The sequence below is a fragment of the Anabas testudineus genome, chromosome 9, assembly GCF_900324465.2.
Source record: "Anabas testudineus chromosome 9, fAnaTes1.2, whole genome shotgun sequence".
Classification (NCBI taxonomy): Eukaryota; Metazoa; Chordata; class Actinopteri; order Anabantiformes; family Anabantidae; genus Anabas; species Anabas testudineus.
In genome coordinates, this window is record NC_046618.1 from 17,698,461 (window position 1) to 17,722,620 (window position 24,160).

Sequence of the window (24,160 nt, forward strand, 5' to 3'; positions counted from 1 at the left end):
ATACTTTTTTAACACAAAGGAGGAGGTGTGCACTAAATGGTGAGCTGTGACTCATGTGTGATGGAGGAAGCTGGTGCAATGCATAACTTTCAACTAGAGTCATAGGTAATAGATTACATTTTTAAAGTAACCTTCAAATGTCACTGTGTGTGCACTTGTGTGTGTGTGTTTTTTGTGTGTTTCTCCATCAAATAGTGGGAGTGTGCTCTAATCTATTACAGATGGAAACAAATAATGCAGACGCCAAGCTAACAACCGCCAACCACTACATCCTGAAGTGCTGTGTTCTGAGCCATTTAATGTGGAGTTAACAGACAGTAAAAACAATGAACATGAATTATCCAATGCAAATAAAATCACTGTTGGTGCTAAGAAAAGATGGGGCTATTTCTGAGTATAAGTGACTGATTTCCTGAGTAAGGGCTGGGTTGAATAAAGAGCATAGTGGTTGTAACACACGACTTATGGTGCCAAATGGTTAACCACTGTCACCCACAGAGCATCAAATGCATGTTTAGGCCCCTGTACACCTGAAAAATCAATAGTATATCATTCAGCACCTATTAAAGTCATCCTACTTTCAGGAACTGTCCAAGTGAACCAAAAAAGTGTTATGTGGAAAATGTTTCATATGACTTTTTGCATATGAGTACGGACTTGTCCAATAAGCACTGACTCAGTTTCACAGTGCTGTTTCTGAGGAATGTGGGAGATTTTTTTGCTGACATTTGCAAAACGTATTTGTAAACAGGACGAGCACGTATTAATTTTGTAATATATACTGTATATATATGTATATATTTTTATCTGCTCTGTTATTTTTATGTATTAGTTTGTTTCAGGTGTTTAAAGTGTGTGTACCTTATTTTGCCATCTTGTTATGTTCCCAAAGCCGCCGGTGCCTGGTCGCTCCTTGAGCTCCCTGTGCCCACAGCTCTGCAGCTGCTGCTGCAGGTGGACTCGATTCATGAGCTCTTCAGCACCTCCTTGAATGTTTCATCCTTTTTTGACATTATAAATCAGTCATGGTCAATAAAAGTTGCAGACTTTGACAAAAACTTTTCAGAAAAATTATCATTAATGTCAAAGTGAAAACAGGTTTCTCCAAAGTAGTGTCAATTGAAAAAAAATATATAAGGTGAAATCATTGTTTGCATTAATATTCACCCCCTTTCAGGTCAGTATTTAGTAGATGCACCTTTGGCTGCAATCACAGCATGGAGTCTGTGTGGATAGGTCTCAACTAGGCTTGCACATCTGGACACTGGAATTTTTTGCCATTTTTCTTTGCAAAACTGCTGAAGTTTTGTCCGGTGGCGTTGGGATCAGGTGTGAACAGCCCTTTTCAAGTCCATCCACACATTCTCTATTGGATTGAGGTCTGGGCTTTGACTCGGCCACTCCAGAACATTCAGCTTGTTGTCAGTAAACCATTTCCGTGCAGTTTCTGCTGAATGCTTCGGGTCATTGTCTTGCCGGAAAACGAATAATCTAAAACTACTCCCTTGGAGTAGTCATCGGTTTGTAGTAGTCCCCTTCTTGCACAGTCACTCAGTTTGTGTGGACCAGCTGTCCTAGCCAGATTTAGACATGTGCCATTATTATAATTTCTTGATGATGGATTTCACTGAACTTCGGGGGATGTTCAGTGCCTTGGAGATTTTTTTGTTTCCTTCCCGTAACTGCGTTTCAACATTCTCTGAGTTGCTGATAGTGTTCTTTTGTCTTCATGGTGTAATCGTAGCCAGGAATACTGGTTACATTCACATTTACATTTAGTCATTTGACACACACTTTTATCCAAAGCGACTTACAAGGCAAGCAAAACAAAACAAAATCCTGATTAACTATAATAATAATCACTTGAGACGCATTGATTTCAGTAATTTTAAAGGACCCATATTAATGCAAACACTGATTTAACCTTTTTATTTAATTGTCATTACTTTTTATTATTTTTATTTTATTAAAGTCGCAATTTTTTATTGACCATGACCGATTTATAATGTCAATAAAAGGATGAAACATCCAAGGGGGTGAAAAGGCACTGTATGTGTGTGTGTGTGTGTGTGTGTGTGTGTGTGTGAGTTTCAGGGTGTGGGTGTGCATGCCTGTGTCTTTACCCTGCCTTACGAAATAGTTTTAAGGGATCACTCATTATCAGGTAATGCCCCTTAGTGGTTAATAGGAAAAGGAGTTTCTCTCTCTAAAATGTGTGATACACACCATGTCTCCTCTGTCCACTCTGTTTACATAATCTATAATGTTAGTGATGCTATCTCTCATACATTAATGAGGTATTTTTCTGAAACTTTCTTTACAAAGTCACCAACTTTTATTGACCATTACTGATTTACAATGGTGGTGAATACTTTTTATAGGCACTGTCCACTGTAGTCTGAGCTTTCAACTCTGATGGGTGTAGAGGAAACATACATGGTTTCTGGAAGGAAATATGATCCTAGTGTAGCTAGAAGGTCTAATTATACAGTGATTCATATGATATACAGACAAAGGGAAATTTGAGATTTGTGATGCTGAGCTATAGAAATAAAATATGACTTGATTCAAAGGGTTTTTAAATCAGGTGTGCACACTGGTATCACAGAGCGAAATTTAAAGCTAATGTTTCTCGATTAAATATATTAATAAATATTTGGGAATTGGTCCTGTTAACCTGGAGGACTCGGGACGGTCCCGTGTCGTGTCGTGTCGACACCGCCCAGCGGACTGCTTCATTTCCCCGCTGAGGTCACAGCGACCCTCCCCCTTTACGCACCGATAGAGCGGCAATAAAAGCTGGGAGCAAAGATGAATTTAATTCAGTCCGAGCGACAACACTGACGAAACTGCTGCAAAGATACCGAGAAGATTTCGGGTTTGGTAAGAAGTGTTTTTCTTTGACGTTTTAGTCGGAATGTCGCGATGCAGGTTCTGGTGGTTTTGCGCACCGTGCTGCTTGGTGCCAGTTCTTGTTGTGGATCAGTTTGAGTGATGTCCAGCTACTAGGATATTCAGAAAGTCTTGTATTCATATTTTGCATGTTTCTTATTTGATGTATAAAGAAGGGGTGTTATTACATCTGGTAAAAAGTGAGTTAAGTAAGTATTTTAACATCTAGTCTTTCAGGTGATTGATATGCCTGGACAGTATTTCATGACCATTATATGTAGTTTTACATTTGTTGTATCTGTGTCTCATATTAGTTAATGAAACCAGCAAAAAGTACTTAAATTGCAAATCAATTACACTAACAATTCATGGGAATAAACATTTAAATGCTATTACCACCACACCTGCTGTTAACAGCTTGACACATGAAGCATCCTAAGACTCTGAATAGTGGCGAGTAAGCTGTACCCAAGTTTAAATTGTTGGATTATAGCAGTAGAATTCATTTTCCCACCCCCGCGATGTTTTGTAAACAGGCGGGATTGGATTAATTCGTGCTTCCTCATTCATTTGGCATTCCAATACTTGCTCAACTCAGCTTCAGCAGCTGTGTATTTACCTCTTTATCCAAATCCACCTGTTTAAATACCTCACAAATTCCAACACAGTACAACTCACACTGTGAGAGAGTGAATCACTAGTTTGTTACCAAACTGATATCAGGTCTCTGCAACGCAGGGATCACAAAGCGTTCTGTGGTTGCTTCTTTGAAAGTTGCAACAACATAATGATAGCCAGCGTGCTCTGCTGCTGGATTCACTGTGTGTGTTATCAAGTGCCTGCTATGACGCTTTGATTACGCTTCGTATGTATCAGTATGCTGTTTATCATACCAGCCAAAACCTGCACAGGATCACTGTCTTGCAGGTTGTTATCAGGTCAGTGAGTTTGGATTTGTGCCTGAAACGACACGTTGGGAATATGCCTCCCTGGTACTGCTCAGCACTATAATTTTTTTTAATGCGCTGATAATCTGTGGTGTTGCATGTAGAGTTAGTATCTATTCTCTGCATTCCTAGCTGTGTGGTCAGCCGGGTTTTGCTTCACACTGACGTTTGTGAATCACCAGGATCAGCGGACTAGGTCTTAAACCTGTAAATTCAGAGTAGGTCAGACACTGGATAGTGCTGGATTAGACTGTGGCAGTCGTTCCCACAGTCAACAGTAAACACACTGGATTGCTGAAGGGTGAATAACTTATTATTGGGATGCACCTGGATCAAAAACCAAAAACCCCCTTCACATCTCTACTCTTTCTATTTGACTTTCATTTTCATTTAATGATCTCAATTCTGGTTATGAATCCCATTAATGCCTCCAACTGTCTCTCCCTCAATCTGTCTCTGTGCACTCCTGGAAGATGGGATGACTCAACACTAGTCACTCTCTTTTTGCAGAACTCTGGGGTTTGGTTTCTTCACCCTCCTCTGTCCTCTCTCCCCCTTTGCCCTTTCCTTCTCTCTGCAGCCTCCATCCTTTCATCTCCTTCCACGAAGCTGTCTCATGCTCCATTATTTCCCAATTTTATACTAATTCCTAATGTCAACATCTGGTCTTTCTGCCTGCTTCTTTTGGCTTTATGAGTTTGTGATTCTTTCTGATAAGAGCTTCAAATCTTTATTGTGCACAGAGGGAAACTGCAAGGCAACAATGCAGCTCTCTGTTCCATGGGGCTATGTAGAGCTAGAGCATATGTGGTTTATTGAAGTTTAACTGAAATCCCTTAAAGAAAGCATAGTGTCATCTGTCACGTGTGATAACACATTATCAGCAACACACTTCACTTATATAAACCTCTTATATAAAAAGGAGGAGCAGTGCCTAAACTGTAAGGGTTGGTCCTCAGCAGGTAAAACCAGTTCAAAACATATTGTGATGTTCAGCTCTTGCCTGCTGAGACAAGACAATGGTGTTTATATTCCAGTTCCACAGATGTTTATAGCTATATAACAAACACAGTTGGGAAGCTACGTTCAGCACCACATTGTTTTAGGCTGCAAATGCGCTGTAAGGATCAGTTCTGAGCAGATACAGGAGGTGTCCTTAATTTAAACTTCATAGGGAGATGCCACTATATCTCAACACACCCATTTTTTAAAATTTGACATTGCGGTCTTGTTTCTGGGAAACAAGAATGTCTGACAATGGGCTGATGAATAGTTTCTTTAATTGAATTTGAACCTAAAACTGCACACTAAGAGAAAAAAGTGTTTGCTCCACAAAAGCGGTGCATCCTCAAGCTGCTGTTTTGAAGCTGCAGCTGAGTCACAGTCTGGCCGCTGCTACAATGCTGTTTCAATTTCTTCCACTCATATTTGACCTACTAACTGAGGAAACCACACTTTCCTCAGGCTTCAGACTTGGTTGTGCATGTTTCAACTAATACCACAGTGGGTGTAACAGACAAATACCTTAACCCTGTCAGTGCCGGGGAATATAATTGTTCTGTGGTCTGTGTGAGCCAAATCCTCATAGTAGCCAGAACCTACTATTTTATTTACTGTTTATGAAGGTGTTTGAGGCCCATAGGTGCTGCTGGCTACTCCAGAAACGTCACAGTGACTACTCAGTAGTATACGCAAATTCAGAAGAAACAGAATGATAAAAACTGATAAGAAGTTCCACTGTACATACAATTAAAATTGCAGCCACATTTTTACATTGCATCCTGTAAATAAGGCTGTGCCATAAACAGTCCATGTTTGCTTTGTGTGTTTATATCTGTTCATGAGCATTATGTGTTGCATGAAAGGCCACAAAAACAGCTGCAACTCAGGCCTGCTGCATTGTGGGGCTGTTAAAGGAGCAGTGCTGCTGGTGCTCAAACAGGGCCTCTCTGTGTCAGATACCAAAGGCTTAAAAAAAGGGCGGGATACACATATGTTCCTGTCAGATGTGTGCATGTTGGCCTGTGTTTTTGTGTATGCGTGTGTTGATATGTATTCACGTTTCCGAAATGCACAGCGCCTAGATTGGCAGTGTTTTAGGAGGAAACACATGTTTTCAGCTGACAGGGCTGGAGAGAGGGGTGAATGAACGGAGCTGAGCTGAACAACTGCACAAAGGAAACAAAAAGGAAACTAGCCTGTTGTTGTTGCTCTGCCTGTGAGGCTCATATAGGGGGTAAAAGCACTGGACAACGGGGTCTTTATTTGTTTGAGGCCAGGACAACTTTCAAGGGACCTGTGCTCTTAATGGTGAGTGTTTTTCTGTATTCTCAATCCTGAGAGGGAATCTTTGTTCTAGTGAACAATGAGCAGACCAAACATTAAGTCTTTGTGTTTGTTAGGGTTGATTAGCTCCACGTTCCTGAGAACTTTGTGCATGTGTGTTTCAGACAGTGTGTGTGTGTGTGTGGTTGCCAGCGTAGCTGTTTTACCTCTGTCATAAATACACAGTGCTATTCTCTGTTAGATCAGTTCACCACAGAAGGTGAGTCAGTGGAGAACCAGTCAACAAAGAGGAGAATGCAAAATCATACCCAGGAATAAAAGTGTGGGTGCTGCAAGCAGATGAGGATCATTAGTTGCATGTGTGGGTTTTTGCATGCGTGTGTCTGTAAAAGAAATTCCTCCGTGTTGTTTTTGAGGCAACGTGGAGTTTCTCCATATTTAGGTCATTTTCACTTTTTCGTCCTCATTGTGTGCAACTTCCTTTTTTTCTCTTTCCCACTTCTTGCACGTGCACCTTCCTCATTTGTGACTCATGTTTACTCACACTTGACTAAGAAGCATCGAGCGCTCTCCTCTATAACTGTGCTCTGCCAACATAGCCTTTTAAAACAGATTTGTTCTGATAAAGTGATGTATTTAGTAATATGAGTTCAGTTACTTTTTCTTGCTCCAGACTTTCCTCTTGCTTCCCTTGAAAGTCCTTGGAAATCATTTACAGTACCCTACAGCTTTTAATTGTCTCTGCTGTGCATTAGGCAATGTTTATCCTAAGTGGGAATTAAGAAAAGATACAAGCATCCCACCCTTTCCTCCCTAATGATCTCCCTCACCCCTGGAGGGAAGGGGGTTTACAGAGGCAACAGGATAAAGGGAGGATGCAGGAAGAGGAAATGCAAGTACAGCTTGCAGATCGTGATCTTTGTCAATTATTTTCCTGCATTTGTTGAGTCAGAATGATGACAGATTGATGACAGAATATGAGCACATATCGATATACAACGATGAAATCACTGCACTGGCCTTTGATTTAATCTACACACAGCTTCTTATGTGTCCATCTAAACTAAATTTGGTTATAAATCCTTCACCGGCTGTTACTAATACACATTTATTTTCTACTTCCAGCAAACTGAAGACCACTCGGTTTGAAGACTGCTTGAATAGTCATGACCAGATCACTGGGATCATTAATTCTCTTTTCAGCTCTCTGCTGCTGCGTAGCGGACAGTGTAAGTACTACATCATTGTCATCAGGGCACCACACTGTACATGCAGTTTGCATACTATAATGCATTACCTACAAAACCCCCCATTTGTGTTTTTTGCAGTTTTGAGCCACATCATTAATCTTTTTATAAGATCACTTTTTAGATTTTGGAACAATATAGCTCATAAACCTATTGTCCTGCAGCCAACTCACATCAGTATGGGAGCACTACTATATGTACCAACGAGTGATTTCTGGTTCAGGCAGTTAAATGCTGACTGGGATGAATTACCTACTGTATGTGAAGCTTGTTTCAAGCCCCTGCAAGTTTATTTTCACAGTATCTTTAAGAAACTAAATAAAAGCGGTGGCTGTATGGCTTGGAAACCAATGCCATGCCACCAAATCCTGCACCGCTACTCTGTGTTTAACATATCTTTCCTATTGCAGGTGGAGCTGCTTCGCACTAAGAGAGGGACTCGTTTTTACAGAGGTGAGCCTGACAGGCAGCCAGCTAGACGGACGCTTTTGATTATTCATGTCCAGAAGTCTTCACCTTCCTTTGACACGTCCTGTGAGACCCCTTCACACGTTTTCTTTCTTAAAATCACCACCACCAACCTCATTATCTTTTTCTTTTTTGTGTGCATGTGTTTCTCTCTGTTCTGTACCTTTGTGTTTGTTAACTACCTTTATATGTTTTCTGTGTCTTCTGGTTTGACCGCCTGTGTACTCATTGTTTGTATATTTGTATATGTTTTCTCAGCACATTGTGTAGATAGTGACACATCAGCAGTGCATAGTTCTGGGGAGACTTGGCTGCGATGGAAAGGACAGCGTGTGGAATATTGTCGTTGTACATTAAGAGGACGAGAGCTTTGTCATACGGTGCCCGTCATCGGTGAGTTTGACACGTGGGCATCTGGTGTTGCTTTCTTGTCCCTTTATTTTCCTGTCCTTAGTGACCTCTCTGTCTGGCATCATGACTTCATTCTACCTCTAACTTACTTTTACAACCTCAGATAATTAGTGGCTTTCCTTGCTCGTGCGTCCAAATCCCTGTCATTTTAGTGCATCCAAATGAAGAGCAGTTCGGTTTCTATGTTTTTGAGTGGGTGTAGTTTAGTCTGAAACACTCTTGCCAGACCAGCCCTTCCGCGCACTTTCACCCCCACTGACAAAATCTGGGGAGCATGATTTCCCCTCCCTTTGACAAATTCTAACCACATTTTCAGTCTGCCAAACTGCATCGTCTGTGAGCTCATACAGCTGTAAGAAGATTGGATGCTGTATTGTAAACATTAACCTTTAAGACACACTGAAATGATGGTGATGGAATAAAACCAGTCCTACTCTAGAAACACACCCTCCATACGATTCTGTTTTTTAAGTGACGCTAAGAAGAAAGTCAAGATAAACCATGCACACAGTTGCTTACCTTCAGTGTTTCTAGGTCAAGTGACACACAACCCCCCCAAATTTAATTCTATGTCTACACAAAGTGGTTGTGACCCATTCTGCTTGTTCAAATTGTTTGTGCATGGGAGAACTGGATGATGCATGACTGAATAACTGGCTCTCTGTCTGCTTCTTCCAGACTGCTACGTGTCCCACTGTTATAACGGAGGAACCTGTAAGGAGGCTGTGTACACTTCAGACTACATCTGCCAGTGTCCTGCAGGTTTCAGTGGGACCCAGTGTGAGATCAGTAAGTACACAGTACACTTTAATCTTAATTTCACCATCATCTAATCTGCCAGTTTGGTTCTTGTTTCATTGATTACAGGTACAATTTCTGAAAAGTAATGAAAGTGCAGCATAGAAAAAAACGTCAATGGGGAAACTGCTGCTATAAAACATTTGCAGATTAATTTTTAGTTGATTAAATCAATTAATTTACTTATGTTTTCAGTTCTACTTAATTTTTATTTTAGTTGTCCTGTGCTGCAACACTCCCCTCACTATTCCGTCTTTCCATATTTTTTTTTAAATAACAATAAACCCAGCCTTAACAGGGTGGCTGGTGACACAACGCAGATTAAAATATTCTACGAAAGCTTTAGTGACTCTTGATAAGGTCACAGTCTGTGTGACTCATTCAGAGGTGTCATGGGATTGTGTTCTGAGGTGAAAACATCATAAAATATCAAAATACATTCTGACATTCATATGAATGTTTTTGTTTCTGTGGGTGACACTCTGAGGGTTTAGAGACACCCCACCCTCTCATTGGGATAATTATGCAACACACAGTGGTCACAGCAAAGTGATTTCAGTGAAAGCGTAATGAGTTACAATGGCCAGACTCAATAAATCGTGCGTTTACGATCATCATAGGTTATGTTTGGTCATTGTTTTAAACCACTAAATGGAAAACTACAAGATAAATACTTGAAGGACACAAGTTTAAGTGTAATGTCTTATATAAGAAGAACAGTGTTTTCATAATTCGTAAGTTTTTCCATGTCCAATAAACACAATAAATTAATTAGACCAGTTATTAGAGGGATATAAGTGAATGACATAATATTCAGTTTAACTCTGTCTCTCTTTTTCCAACAGACATCAATGAGAAGTGTGTTGTGGGGAGAGGTGAAGGGTACCGTGGCACATGGAGCATCAGCCATTCAGGAGCAGAGTGCATCAACTGGAACTCCACGTCTCTGAGAGGACGGAAGTTCACGGCTCAAAAAACGGATGCCAGCAGTCTTGGACTGGGCAATCACAATTTCTGCAGGTATGTGACCAGGGTGGTCTGTGGAGGAACATGCAAATAGTTATAGTGTCATACATGGTAAATTACAGATGAATCATCCTCAACATACTGGAGGAATGTTTGTGAGCGCTCCCTGCATTCTGGCATCGGCTGTCTCACCTAACACATCACCTGTATAATAACTAGGTTTACCAAAAGCATCAATCAAAGAAAACCTAAAACACTATGACTAAGTTGATAGAGACAATTAAAAGAACAAAAGCAGAACTTTGTTAGAATGATGCATTTAAAAAAATGTTTCTATGAGTATAGCCGTAGTTTAGTTTCCAACATGTTTTTTTTCTATCATTTCTATGATCCATGAACATGATCCTTTCTTTTCCCCATCAGGAACCCTGACAACGACAGCACCCCTTGGTGTTTCATCTTTAAAGGCACTCAGGTTGTCTGGGATTACTGTTCCTTGCCCAAATGTCCCAAAGGTACATCTTTACATGAAGTAACATATAGTAAGCTGTAATACTAACAATTAACACCTAATTTATTACTATTACTTAGACATTTGTTTTTTTCTTTGTGTTTTGGAGCAGATAAGTACCAGGAGTGTGTGCTGGGTTCTGGTCAGTCATACAGAGGCACAGCATCTGTCACAAAGAGTGGCTCCCGTTGCCTCCCATGGGACTCTCCAGCTCTCAGCCGCAAGCTCTACAATGCCTGGAGATCTGATGCTTTGGAGCTGGGGCTGGGCAGCCACAGCTTCTGCAGGTAGGGATGACATCCCATACACCATGATAACACTCATGAGAGAGTCTCACATGTTAGAATATCTCACGTTTTCATTGCATTTCTTCTTCACCTATCCAATAGGAATCCAGATGGTGACGCAGGTCCATGGTGTCACACCTATAAGAACCTGCAGCTGACCTGGGAGCTGTGTGCCATACCTAAGTGCTGTGAGTTATGTTATCTATGGTTTAGTTTTGCAGCAATATAAAAGCATGTAAGTATATAACACGTTCTGTGCCTCTTTTTTAGTGAGACGTCCACCTTTGATCACCACTCTTGGCCCTCGTACCCCCACCACTAACAATAATAATGGAGGTAGTACATCTTCAAATCCAATGCAAATGAGTCAGTGTGTGTAGTTATTGTTAATTAACCATCCTTCTGTTATCTGTCTTCTCTACAGCAACATGTGGTCAGCGTTTAGACAACTCCGTGAATCGCCCGTCGTACCGCATATATGGGGGCAAAATGAGTAACATCACTGAGCAGCCATGGCAGGCGGCCATTAATGTTTACCAGGCCAGTAGCAGACATTACTTTCACCGCTGTGGAGGAGTCCTTATTGACTCCTGTTGGGTCTTATCTGCTGCACACTGCTTTGTGGAAACGTAAGAATGGCTCACATCCTTCACACATGCATACCAAATACATAATACAATCTAAACTATTAATTACTATGAGCAGCATACAAATGTTTTGCCTTTTTTTCCAGCGATACCGCAGAAAAACTGGAAGTGATTTTGGGAAGAACATTTAGGAAACAGAGTTCCAGTAGTGATCAAATTTTTGAAGTTGAGAATTACTGGATCCATGAGAACTTTGACCCTGACACATTTGACAATGACATTGGTGAGTGAACAATAATACAATAATATTATCATATCTATTCATCTAATATTCTAATCTTATCACTATTGCTGCAATTATTCTAATTTTGAAAGAGATACAACAGTTACAGTTAAATTATATTTTGGCATACCCTGAACTCCTCTGGTCACATTCCACTTGTAGCCCTGTTGAAGCTGAAGACAGACATCGGCATCTGTGCTATAAACTCTCCAGAGGTTTTTCCAGCGTGTCTGCCTGAACCTGATCTCGTGCTGCCAAACTGGACTGAGTGTGAGATCTCAGGCTATGGACGAGACAGAGAATGTAAGCATAAACATAAACTTTGCATGACTACTGTTTTTAGGAAACGTGTCGGACAGAAGAGGTCAGTGTTTGCAAACGTTTCCTGAAACCTTTCATGTATTTATTTGTGGATAGGAGATGCTGAATTCAAACACTCTCTCCACAGTTTCTCCAGAGTACTCTGAGCGTGTTAAGAGAGGTTATGTTCGCCTTTGGCCCAACGAGCGCTGTGTTTCAGATGTGCTGTCTGGACGCCTGGTTACCTCCAACATGCTGTGTGCAGGAGACACCAGAGGGCTGGATGATGCCTGCAAGGTGAGAACACCTGATCTTAACATTTAACCTCCTCTGGATTTCACTGCTGATAACATTATTTGACCTAATATTTCTGGAACTCCGCCTACAGGGAGACTCTGGTGGCCCACTCGTCTGTCGAAACAATGACAGGATGACTCTGATGGGTTTGATCAGCTGGGGCGATGGGTGTGGACAGAGAGATAAGCCTGGGGTCTACACTCGCGTCACCGAATACATTAGCTGGATCAACAACAAAATGAAGGAAAATCCATTCTAAAGTGAGCTAGACTGCAGAGAAGATGTCGTTAGATGACCATACCCACAGAGACAGTGGGTAAAGCAGCAGAGGGAGCAGCAGGAGTCTGTTCTGAGCTTGTTTACTTGTTGATCTGAATCCAAATTTGTGGAGGTTTTGCACCAGCAGGACCACTCCTACAGAGATGCACAGGAAGAAACTCACTCATGAGTCTTCATGCTCAGTTTTCTCAAGTTTTCTGTTCCTGACTGTGAAATGTAACAGCAGATATGGACAGAAACGCAAAACAACTTCTGCGCCATTTTGAGCTTTATAATATTTTTTCTTTTTATGCATGTAGTTGTCACATGTTTGCTCAGTATTGCTTTCACCAAACTAGAGTTTCACGCAGGGAACCTAACTGGGAAAATAGGAGCTATCAGCAGTGGTAGACGTCAGGTCAGTAGCACTTAAAAGCCAAAAGAAAACACACTTGATACACTAAAGTTTACTTTGCACAGACAAGTAAACCGCATAGAAGAGTTTATGCTACTCTGAGGGGCATTTTGTAAAAATGCTGTGTTATAGTCTTATCTTCTAGATTCTATAAGATAGATCGTTCTCAAACCACAAAACATATCTGCTGGTTCAGATTCAGCTTGTTTCGCAGTTTTCCCTCTTTTCCTCCCTGTCGCCTGGTAGCTGGAGACAGATATGAACTGGTGGGAGGAGGAAACGCTGTTCCTCCATTCAACAAACCCACACCTTGTTCCTTAAGCTCTGGTACAGACAGAGAGTCTCACTTGTTGTTACTATTTTTGTACCAGACTTCCAGAGGGATTCTGCATCAGACACCTGGGTTGAACCCAGCATGTATGTAATATTTGTGTTGTTTGTTTATTTTATGTTGTGGGGCTTTTTTTTTTTACTGTTCTACATTAAAACACTTATAGTTTGAGCTTTACAAACTCACTTTGTTATAAAATGTTTTAGCTGTTTTGTACTAAGTTAATATTTTTATATCTTTTTATATCACTTTGTAGTAATGCCCACTGTGTACTGTGTGCTTAATAATTTATTGTCATTATCATCTTAACCACTTTCAACACACTCCTTTGTCAATAAATCATATTTGGAATAATTCTCTTTATGCTTTTTCACCTTGTGGCCTTTTACTGTCATCAGTTAATTGATGACAAACTAGTCAAACTGTGATAGTTTAAAGATAAATAAAGTATTTCAAAAAGTCTCTATCGGTTTATCAGTTTTGTGAAACACATTCTAGTTACACTGTGACATTTACCCCATAATTAATCACTTACTGGAACATAATTGGAGCGTTTCCGAAGATACTCTGTCATGAGCTTTCCCTATTTAAAGCACATTTCATACACATACACACAGCTCCCTCAATTTTCACTACCAAAGATGCAGGATACCTACGTGAAACAGTAACAGATAAATTCATATAATTCAATTCATGATTCCTTGTGGCACAAATGAAAAAAAAAACATATAGAATAATACACTGGTCTGGCATTTTCATAATTTAAAGAAAGACTTTATAGGCCTCACTTCATGCAGCTGGGTGTACCTAATGAACTGGGAAGTGAGTGTGTGTGTGCGGTATGTGGCAGATAGTTTGTTTCACTTTGACTTGGCACAGAGTGGGATTATCATTGCTCACTTTTAAAGGTGAACTCTTTGACATCTCAACTCCAGTGTTGTCTATGTGTTTTTTAACCTCGTATTGATGCCGTCTTACTGCTCAGTGACATTTACACATAGCTTCACCACCGTTTGCCGTGTGCATAAAAGGTTAATAATTAACGTCTCTGTTCCATCTGCCACAGTGTTATGATGGCAGATGCAATTCAATAGAAATGTTATTTACAAGTTGCATCAAATTATTTAAAACCAATCCATGTGATGATGCACATGACCAGTGGGAGGCTGCAGTAGGGAAATTTGAGCTGTTCAGTGGCTGCATGCTGATTAAAAGGCAGACAGTTGAGCACCAGGTGAGACAGTCTGCCTGACACTGGTAGGAAATGCAAATGAGATCAGTTAGAGCTGCTCTTCATATTCTCTCTGTATCGCTCGCTTTCAATCTTTAAAACCATTTGCATCTAAGAACCGAAACAAAGACATTTCCTCATGAGTTGAGCTGCAAGACTGGACCCCAAATCATGACAATGGTAAAGTACAATTACATTTTTGTTATGTTTTGTTTTACAATGTGAAAACTCTGGGTGGAGTGTGAAGGAAGTAAGTAGGTATTGTCGCTGACAGTTTTAGTGCTGCAGCCACTGGGTGCCGAGTAAACGCTCCATGTACTGTAGGTACTTTTGGCTCTAGCATTTTATCCTTTTGGAGTTCTGAATCTAGTAGATGTGATAGCTGTGGAGTTGTGATTGAATGTGTGTGTAAAGGTAAAAAGTTAAAACAACTCAAACAAGTAAAAAAGCTTCTGAAATGTGCTTCACCACAAAAGAAAGTTTCCTGAAAGGTCAAAGAAGGTTGTTAAACTTTTATATTGATGAAAGTGTTTTTTATCACAAAAACTTAAAAAGGCGTCATTTACTGTGTGAACTTTCATTTTGAACCTTTGTTCAATGTAAAGGTTTTATCGTGTTGTAGATATCATATTCAAATCTACCGAGCAAAAGCATAGATATGTAGAGTATTTGATTCAGCTTGAGTCATTTCTAGCATGTCGTGCCAGTGATAAATGTGTCCTACGCTCACCTCTGTCTACTACACCATTAAAACTGCCAGGTGGTGGTTGATCAGTGTACACAGCTACCTAGCTGTGTGTTGTAGAAAGCACTTACTTATTTTAACAATGGTGCTGTTGTCACTTTCCCAGAACTGACTCTTTTGTTGTAGTTTGGATGGTGCTGTGGTCTCATGTGGGTGATGATCTGTCCACTGATATCTAATGGCATAAGTATTCTCAGGTGTTTGAGATTAGTTTCATTTCCCTCCGTCTGGAGACAACAATTTCTGCAGATGAATGTTTTGTCATTTTTCTGAAGTTCCCTATATGCTCGCATGTTAAAAACCAACATGCGCAAATAAATCGGTGATAATATCCAGTGCGTGAAGTGTGTCAGGGAAGAGCACACACCATACATGATAATATATTTTTTTAATTTCCTATCTAATATATTAGCTTGTGATAACACAGATTGATGAGCACCTGGCTTTTTCCTTCTTCCTTGTGTTTGCTCACCGGGTCTCCAACAGCACTTTTGACACTTGCCAGGTGTTTTTTGAGTTTTGCATCAGTAAGAAATTAAAATAGGACACATTTCATTGCTGTGGTTGACACAAAGCAGAACTTCATCACAGTAACTTGATCCAGTATTAAAATGGATATGTTTTTAGAGTGAAGTAAAAGTCCTAAATAGCAGAACACTGACTTCTCTTCTCTTTTCTTATTTATCTACAGAAAATCGCAGTTTCTAACATTTTGCATGCCAGTGTTTGTGAGAGATACAAACAGTCCCTCCCTCTCCTCTGCCCTGTCCGTCTATAATCATTTACTTTACATCAGCACTTCCTCTACAGCCTCCTGGCACTGTGGGAAAACAGATACTCACAGAGATAGTCACGCCACTTCCTGGTTTCGCTTGTCGTGCCAGTTTATCTTCACCCCCTCATGCCTGCCTCACATCCTTGTGGATGAAGTTTTCTGAATACTCATTTGTAGTACTGTACTTTGATTCTTTCCACTGCTGCAAACACACATAAATGTTTGACAATGACAATAAATATTTGACAATGATGTGTTTATGGTGCTGCTTAAATAATACAACTTTTAAATATGTGCATTATTTTATTTATTTTTGCACATAGCATTATTTTAATGTATACATACTGTATGCATCAGTGTATATGGATTTAATAGATTTTTATAGATAGATATTAGTACAGTGCCACTGTTTTTGCTCACAAAGAACACTTTGTATAGACATTAACCGTTGTTGTCCATTGTTGCTTTAATGTGTATTTATTCATGCATCTGTTTTTGCATGTACGCAGTGAGAGCCACTAGAAACAGATTCCTAAAACAAGCTAAACAAACTAAACTACATGATCATCTGATTGTAGACGCTCACAGTGAACTGGAGCCAGCATTAACAGCTTTATAGCCTGGGAAGGTAGAAACTCTCACACAACAGCGGATCTGGTTTCCACGTCACAGGAGGAGATAATGGCAAATGCATTGATGAGTGCTTAAAAAGTTCTTATCTGCTGATGAGTATATCATAATGTGTTTAAATTCTTAAACTCCTACACAGGGTGTTTAAGTGCAAACTTTGTGTGGGGTTTGTGTGGGGTTTTTTTTTTCACTTCAGTAAATCCCCTTCTACACCAAATAAAGCTGTTATTGTGTGATCTTCACCCTAAAGCAGCCGCTGACTCAGGCTTGATGATAAGACTGATAGATACAGCAAAGTAATAAATAACTACTCAACCATACAGACAAAAGTACAAACCAGTGTTATAGAAAAAATGGGAAAACATCTGTGATTTGTTCATTCCCCCCAACAAACTCACCTTCCAGGCCGGTCAAACACAGTCACTCAGCATTGACCTGCTGAAACATCGCCTGACCTTTCAGGAAATGACAAAGCATATGTCTCTTAAAAATCACAATATAAACCCCCGTGTACATGGTAGTTTCACACATATGCAAGTCACCTTTGCTGTGGACACTGATGGAACCATTCATATTTCTATCTGCTAAATCTCTGAATGGGTTTCTGTGTTTTTCAGAGTTTTTTTGGAAAGCGAAAGAACATGTAAGTATAATAAAATCACTAGAAAAGCCCGTTAACTTTGCTGTGAGTGCATTAGACACGAGACAAAATGGTTCTGCAGATATAAACTCTCCTCTGTCTTTTTCAGACAGAGTGGACCTCCAGCTCCACCCAGAAGGACAGGTGAGCTTTAACTGGATGATGAGATTTTTTTTTTTGTTTTGTCCTAACTTTATTTCTTCACGATTAGATTTTCATTCAGCACGTTGTAATCTCTGACCTTTCTAAAATTCATTTGTTTCAGATAATAATACAGAATTCGGGTGGCCACAAGATGAGTTTGTAAGATTATTATTATTATTAAAGTTCTTTAATTATTACATAATGCCCCACATCATTTTACTGGTGCTACCTGTAGCATGTTCATAATATTGTTTCCCATATTTCTCTATCAATGGATGCAGATCTGCTGGGTAAAAGTCTGGGGCCAAGTGGTTAGAAGGCCCTTGTTAACATTTATTGTCAGAAAGTCACATTAAGCTTAAAAACTGGCTGCAAAGCAACACAAAACAAATACATAATACATGCAAGACAACTGCAAAAACACATAAAACAACTTCAGAGAGACACAAAACTAATCCTTCTGTGCATTTCCCATTAACTCGGTTGCTTCTATCTTTTTCTTTCCTTTGGCCTATCATTTGCTCATTAGCCACAGCTATGGTTATCTACAACTGCAGAATGTGCAGTTTACTGTAAAATGCAGAGACAAGGCTTCCAGCATTGTAAGCTCTATGACACCCATAACAATTTGTGTGTTACAGATGTCATGTGCCTGCATGTTTAAAGCCGTTTTTGGTAACAATACATTCTTGTGGCAGGATGATGAAGAAAGTGATATGTATGAAGTACCTCCCTGTGAGCGTCCAGCTGTGAAAGTCCCACAGAGACAAGTGGAGGAGAACATTTATCTGGGTAACAGCAGCGCACTGCATTAGTACAGCAGATGAGGACGTGGCATAAACAGCACAAAGCCCTGTAACAAAAAAACTAACCATGTGCCTTGTTGCTACTTTCTGCAGAGAGGACGTCCAATCCTGCTGTTCCCCAGAGGCAGGCTGCTCCTCCACCCAGGCCAGGAAAAGCTCTGGTAACTTGTCTGAAACTGTCAAAACAATTTAAAAAGCGTTTTATACATGTTGTGTATGTTTTAATTTAACGACCTGTCATCCAGAAATCTCAACCACGTGCTGAGGATTTCCACCATGAATCCAACACTAAGAAACGTGAGTCATTCATCTGTATTAATTTGCAGCACAGACATATATTTGCCTGATCATACTTCATACTCTCCTCATTTCTTTAACCCTTTCTTTCCATGTGATACAACACATGCTTCTCCCTTCCAGCACCGGAGGTAGACAGAAACGATAAGCCTGGGAGAAAGATCATATTGCCTCCTCCACCTGTCCGATCTGCCCCTGCTCCACCCCCTGAACCCAACACTGAAGAAGGTGATGTATCACTTCTGCCAACACAAACAGTCCTTTAATTCAGCAGCGTGTACATGATTGTAGACTGAGACAAATACTGATTTTATTATTCAAGTGCTATTTACAGAAATACAGCTGTTTATTGAAAGGTTCAGTTTCTCACCATGACTGAAGCAGGGAACAGTGCCACCTACTGCAGAGCCTCTGAGTTGCACCATGAGAGTCTGAGAAACACATAGCAAACTGATTTCAAAGACATCTGCAATAACCAATGCAATAACACTGTCTCACCCCTGTGGAGAACTGATTCCCCAAACTCGGTCCTTGTCAAGTTATCCTATAACTTCAAGACCATGAGGTAATCAGCTGAGGTATTCGCTTTGCGCTCGATTATTCCTCTGTGTCTCACTCTGTCTGAGACATCTCTGCACAACAACTTGCTCAATACATCAAACCTTCACCAACAGTCCAACTAACTACAGCTAAGAATTACAAAACAAAACAGAAAAATTATAGATAAAGGATTATAATATCTCATTATGATATATCATCATACAGAAAACGTACTGTATTTCTGAATAATGTATTATTTTAAATATTAGGTTATAACTCTGGATGTGTACAATGCTGCAGTGTTTCAGCTGGCAAGAGTGGTGCTAATTCTAATTTCCTCATAATTTATTTGTTTATATATTTGTATGATCTGTATCATTAATCTGAATATGCAAAGTAACTAGCAATAGGTCCACACAAGTGGAGTAGTATAGTAAAAAGTACAATATTGCCTCGAAAACAGAGTAGAAGGATAAAGTAGGAGAAATTAAGAATCATCTAAAGGATAAGGACATCAAAATGTTAGTTCAGGAATCCCATCTAGTTAACTTGTTTACTATTGTTTTCTCTCTGCATTTCAGATGTGTATCTAGATCCAAATGAGGAGCAGGTGAGTCTGACCCACTAGCTTCATTCTTTTTTATTGTGTAAAACGCATCAAGGGACATGGATCTTCTAATCTGATGGTCCTGCACCTATGTAAGAGAGATACTTACAGTAAGGGACTGACTGTTTCTAGAAAATGGTTAAATGTATGTGATGGAAAAGTAGCTCAAAGAATCTGACAAACAATAAAAACACTAACTCTCCCATTAATAAACCTGATCATTACTTTTTACATAACTCTATACCAAAAACTAAATATGTGTAGAAGAGACAGTAAACAACTTTGACATGAGCGTATCACCAGAATAATGTCTGCTTATAGCGTCTGCACTACACATCTGCATGGATATGTCTGTATCTTATAGCCACACAGCTGTGACTGAGCCAGTCACCGTGAATGAAACAGTTCATATCAGTCAACTCTTAAAAGTACTGTATGTCTAGAAATACTTTTGGCACATTTCGCTATGTGTATTGATGAATATGCTCACATTTAAATTGTCATGTTGTGTTTCAGGAAGACAATGATGACCTGTATTTAGAGCCAACAGCAGGTGGGCTGCATCCCATTCACAAAAACTTGCATAATCATTCAACACTTCCTTAAAGTTGGATTTTTTTAAACATAATTCCTCTTTTTCCTGCTCCTCAGCTTGCTCTCCTCCCCCGCGTGGACCAATGAGGATGCCGCCATCTCCCAGGACATTGTTGGCACCTTCTACCATACCCATGTAAGTGCACGTCACATTGATTCAAAGCAGCTTTCAGCTTTCAGCTTTCAGCTTTAACTGGAACATGGTGATATGAACTAACCTGAAGTAACCTGTAATATAATCTGTCTACTTCATTCTCCATGTCCCATCAGACAATGATGCTGATTTACTGTATGTTTGCAGCAAAATGCAAATGTGGTGGATACAGCAGTGGCGTTAGACAGTAAAGTCCTGATACTAAACATGCAATCTCAATAAAGTCTTCTCTATCTGCAGGATGAAACCTCCTGTCCCCAGAGCTATGTCTGTGAGTGTCTATTCATCTATGAACTTAGTGATAATGTGTCCTCATGCAAAGCTCTGTCCTAATTTCAAGTGAGACTGTATTTCCATTTCTTACATAGGAAATTAAGCTCAACTTGTCAACAGTGACATTTATTTCCTCCATTTCAGAATTCGATGTTGCCTCCCATGAATGAGGTAAAAACAGGTAAACGCCACATTATTAATCAAATATCAGTACAAATCTCGCCCACAAGAGATTATTTTTGATCTGGACTTTAAAGAGTCTGTATCTTATCTCTTTAGCTCCTACGGTTGAACCAAGACGTGGCACATTTCCTGCCAAAATCCCTCCTCCAACTCCAAATAATAAGCCCCCTCTCCCTGCAAACTTGAAAGAAGTTAAACCCAGGTAAAGAGATGAATGATGCAGAGAGGGTGGAGCGAAATGAAACATTACTAAAAAGTGATAAAACGTCAGTGTTTTCGTGTGTATAACGTTATTCTTCCTGTCTTTATTCCAGCCCCTCAAATCCTCCTGTGGCAGACTCTAAGCCTGGGGGTAAGCTCACATTTTTCAAAAAGAGGGTTTTTAAATCCTGAGGGATGAGTGTGATCATTTGAGGTCTGCTTATGCTCTTCCTTTAAAGTCATCCAACCACTGTGATAATTATACTTTACTATATTTAACCATTGTTTTCTGTCTGTTTTAAGCCTCCATTGGTGTGAGGTTAACCAAACAAAGTAGGAACGAGGTATGGCTGTGCATAGGAAAGCTAATATCAATTAGCAGGTGCTAGTTTAAATAACACTTATTTATTTTACACATTTCTGACACATTCCAGGACAAAGAATGGTTTGCTGGAGACTGCAACAGGAAGACGGCTGAGGAGCTCTTAATAAGGGTCAACAAGGTAAACCAAATAGTTTTATATTCCACGTTATGGTACAACAGCTAATAAAAGTGTTCATTTTAGTCACAATTAGTTTTAATTACCAAGGAAACACAAGGGCTTAAGCCAAGGGTGTTGCACTAACAGGCCATGTTTATGAGCCAGCTTTGCTAATATTTAAATTCTAAATTCAGTGTTCAGATTTTATTGTTGTCTCGTCTTTTTCGTTGCTGTAGGACGGGGCTTTTCTCATCCGATGCAGCTCGTCCCAGAACGCCCGCCAACCGTACACCCTAGCTGTGCTCTACCAGCAGAAAGTGTACAACATTCCCATCCGCTACCTGGAGGAAATGCAGGTTTACGCTCTTGGAAAAGAGGGCAAGAAGAATGAAGAGGTGAGGGTCGACAGGTTTATTAGAGGGGGGGTGTGGTGTAGAGTGTGGTCAGTGAATGACCTCTCTCTGTTTATCTTTCTTTGTCACAGATTTTCCACAGTCTCGATGAAATGATTTTTCATCACAAGAATAACCAGCTAGTTTTGATCGACAGCAAGAGCCAGGCCAAGCACATGGCAAATTTAACTCATCCTGCACGCCCTTAAAACGACACTACAGCTACCCTCTCTTACGTTGTGTTCACGGGAGCCGGTCAGTTTGACATGCTGAAGGTTTTACAACTCTGTGGAATCAGTCACATGGCTGCTTTATTTTCCATTTTGTTGATGATTTGAATTAAACAACTTTTAGATCAGTGAAATTGTTACAGCATAAATGTTGGTCCATGACACTCAGCAGCGACGTGACAGCAGCATAAACATCAACTCCTGAGGTTTGATGTGGTGTTTTTTTTCTGTTTTGTTCAATGTCATCATGTTAACAGTAATTACACTATTTCCTCCTCTCTTGTGGAAAAGAAACTGTGTCACTGTCACAGACTGTCAGACTGGATGTTTCTCCTTTACATGGAAAAATGCTGTCAGGTTATTGACCTTTAAACATGCAGACAATGTTTTCATTGCAACAGAAATATTCTACATCACTTTGTGCCTTATATTGTTATGTTTATGTGTAAATCATTCAGACACGTTCCTCCATGAATCTGTAGAATTAGTAAATTGTATTTTAGTACAGGTTGGGTGTGTGTGCTATAGCCTTTTCTTAGTTTAGGATGATTTGGGGTATTGTTTGTTACTGATGTTGTGTTGATGTGATATTGTGAAATACAGATTCAAAGTCAAAATCACCTCCATTACATTGTTTATTTTTTCTACAGTTTTTTACTGTAACCTTAAATTTACTGCTGACCAGTAACCACAAGTTAGCCTAAATCCCTAAACTGACCATCCAGCTCTTTGGTTGGGGTTTCTGTGGTGTGTGTGGAGTTCATTTAGTGGAAATATAGCATGCATGGCTGAAGCATGATGAAGTGCTCTGAGTAAACCCATAACTACCAAAGTTCATGCTGCAAAATCCCAAACTATGATGGGTCTCTGATGAGCAGAGTTGTTGTGATGAGGTGACGATTTGTGGCTTTATCTGAGACACCAGGAGCTCTGTTAGGGTGAAAGGAGTTCCTATCCGGGCGAAACCAACTCCTCTTTGTGCTCAACCCTCGACTACAGGGCAGAATAATAAGCATGTGCAAAATAATCCACATTATCTGCTTACATTACAATGAAACCGGGGATTTACTGGGACAAAATGTGCATAGTGCATTGTCTAATTCCAATGTTTAAAATAAGTGCATATGAATCATGACATTACCTAGAGAAAAAAGATACAGTTTGAAGTTAGCACATCAGACATTATCATGGCTTTACACCCTTTGCCTTATAAAAGCGACTAATGCTTTTACAGTAATTAGGGCTATAAATGCAGAGGTTCATGTGACACGCTGCTTTATATAGACCTGTGGTGTAAATGAGCACAACCAGTAACTTCCTACTGAAGGTGAGTGTAGAGCATCTTGTGGCTCTGTTATAAACCCCCAACACCACCGTGCGATTACTCTTTGAACAATAAAGTCTTTGAATAAAGATTTTTTTAATTTGTCTACTGTTTATATATTTGGATCTTATTCACTGAAACCTGGAACCAGTGATATTTCAATTAGACCCACAGTCTATGAGGATGGCTGTGATTCCAGATTCTTATTGGAAAATATAATATATAAAATATAATGTTATTACCTGTCCATCACAATAAATTCAATAATGTTTTCATAATAATACATAATACTAAATAAACTTTATTTCTACATATCACATATATATTTACTGGAGCTTTTGATTTAAAATAATGTCTGTGACAACACCGTCCTGTGTAAAGGCCTTTAATGAACAAAAGGAAGTAGTTTTCATTCCAACTGAAAGATTTTTTATACATTTTTTCCTTTTTGCAGCCTGATGTTTAAGGATGATGAAGATGATGATGGTGAGAGTGGAGGTCTATTGGTGAGATCCTGTGTAAGTCAAAAACATGCAGTCTCAGCTGCTTTAAATCACTTTAAAGCTCCAGCAAAGCAACGCGTCATCCATTCAACCACACTTTTTTTTTGGGGGGGGGGGGGGGGGGG

The 24,160-nt window shown here is 39.8% G+C and overlaps 2 protein-coding genes across 4 annotated transcripts; both read left to right on the forward strand.

The window, feature by feature from the left end:
- The first annotated feature begins 2,792 nt into the window (after positions 1-2,792).
- Positions 2,793-13,635, forward strand: plat (plasminogen activator, tissue). 3 transcript variants are annotated; one of them, XM_026344249.1, is made up of 15 exons: positions 2,793-2,883; positions 7,251-7,354; positions 7,783-7,906; positions 8,099-8,233; positions 8,930-9,040; positions 9,895-10,069; positions 10,439-10,530; positions 10,639-10,813; positions 10,916-11,001; positions 11,084-11,149; positions 11,238-11,442; positions 11,547-11,683; positions 11,846-11,986; positions 12,132-12,280; positions 12,372-13,635. In XM_026344249.1, exons 2-15 carry the CDS (start codon positions 7,292-7,294, stop codon positions 12,537-12,539), a joined length of 1,827 nt encoding a protein of 608 aa, XP_026200034.1. In that variant the 5' UTR covers positions 2,793-2,883; positions 7,251-7,291; the 3' UTR covers positions 12,540-13,635. The 3 variants fall into 3 exon arrangements, with proteins under 3 accessions (XP_026200034.1, XP_026200036.1, XP_026200035.1); XM_026344251.1 differs by having other exon boundaries at positions 7,783-7,825; XM_026344250.1 differs by lacking the exon at positions 2,793-2,883 and adding an exon at positions 5,913-6,149.
- An 877-nt stretch (positions 13,636-14,512) lies between these two features.
- Positions 14,513-22,828, forward strand: si:dkeyp-117b11.1 (B-cell linker protein). Its single transcript, XM_026344248.1, has 19 exons — positions 14,513-14,695; positions 17,283-17,308; positions 17,415-17,449; positions 17,571-17,608; positions 18,148-18,241; positions 18,349-18,416; positions 18,501-18,552; positions 18,676-18,780; positions 19,674-19,702; positions 20,216-20,252; positions 20,351-20,429; positions 20,688-20,718; positions 20,865-20,901; positions 21,000-21,105; positions 21,218-21,255; positions 21,408-21,448; positions 21,539-21,607; positions 21,823-21,981; positions 22,071-22,828. The coding sequence occupies exons 1-19, from the start codon at positions 14,687-14,689 to the stop codon at positions 22,185-22,187; spliced, it is 1,170 nt and encodes a 389-aa protein (XP_026200033.1). The 5' UTR covers positions 14,513-14,686; the 3' UTR covers positions 22,188-22,828.
- Positions 22,829-24,160: the final 1,332 nt, after the last annotated feature.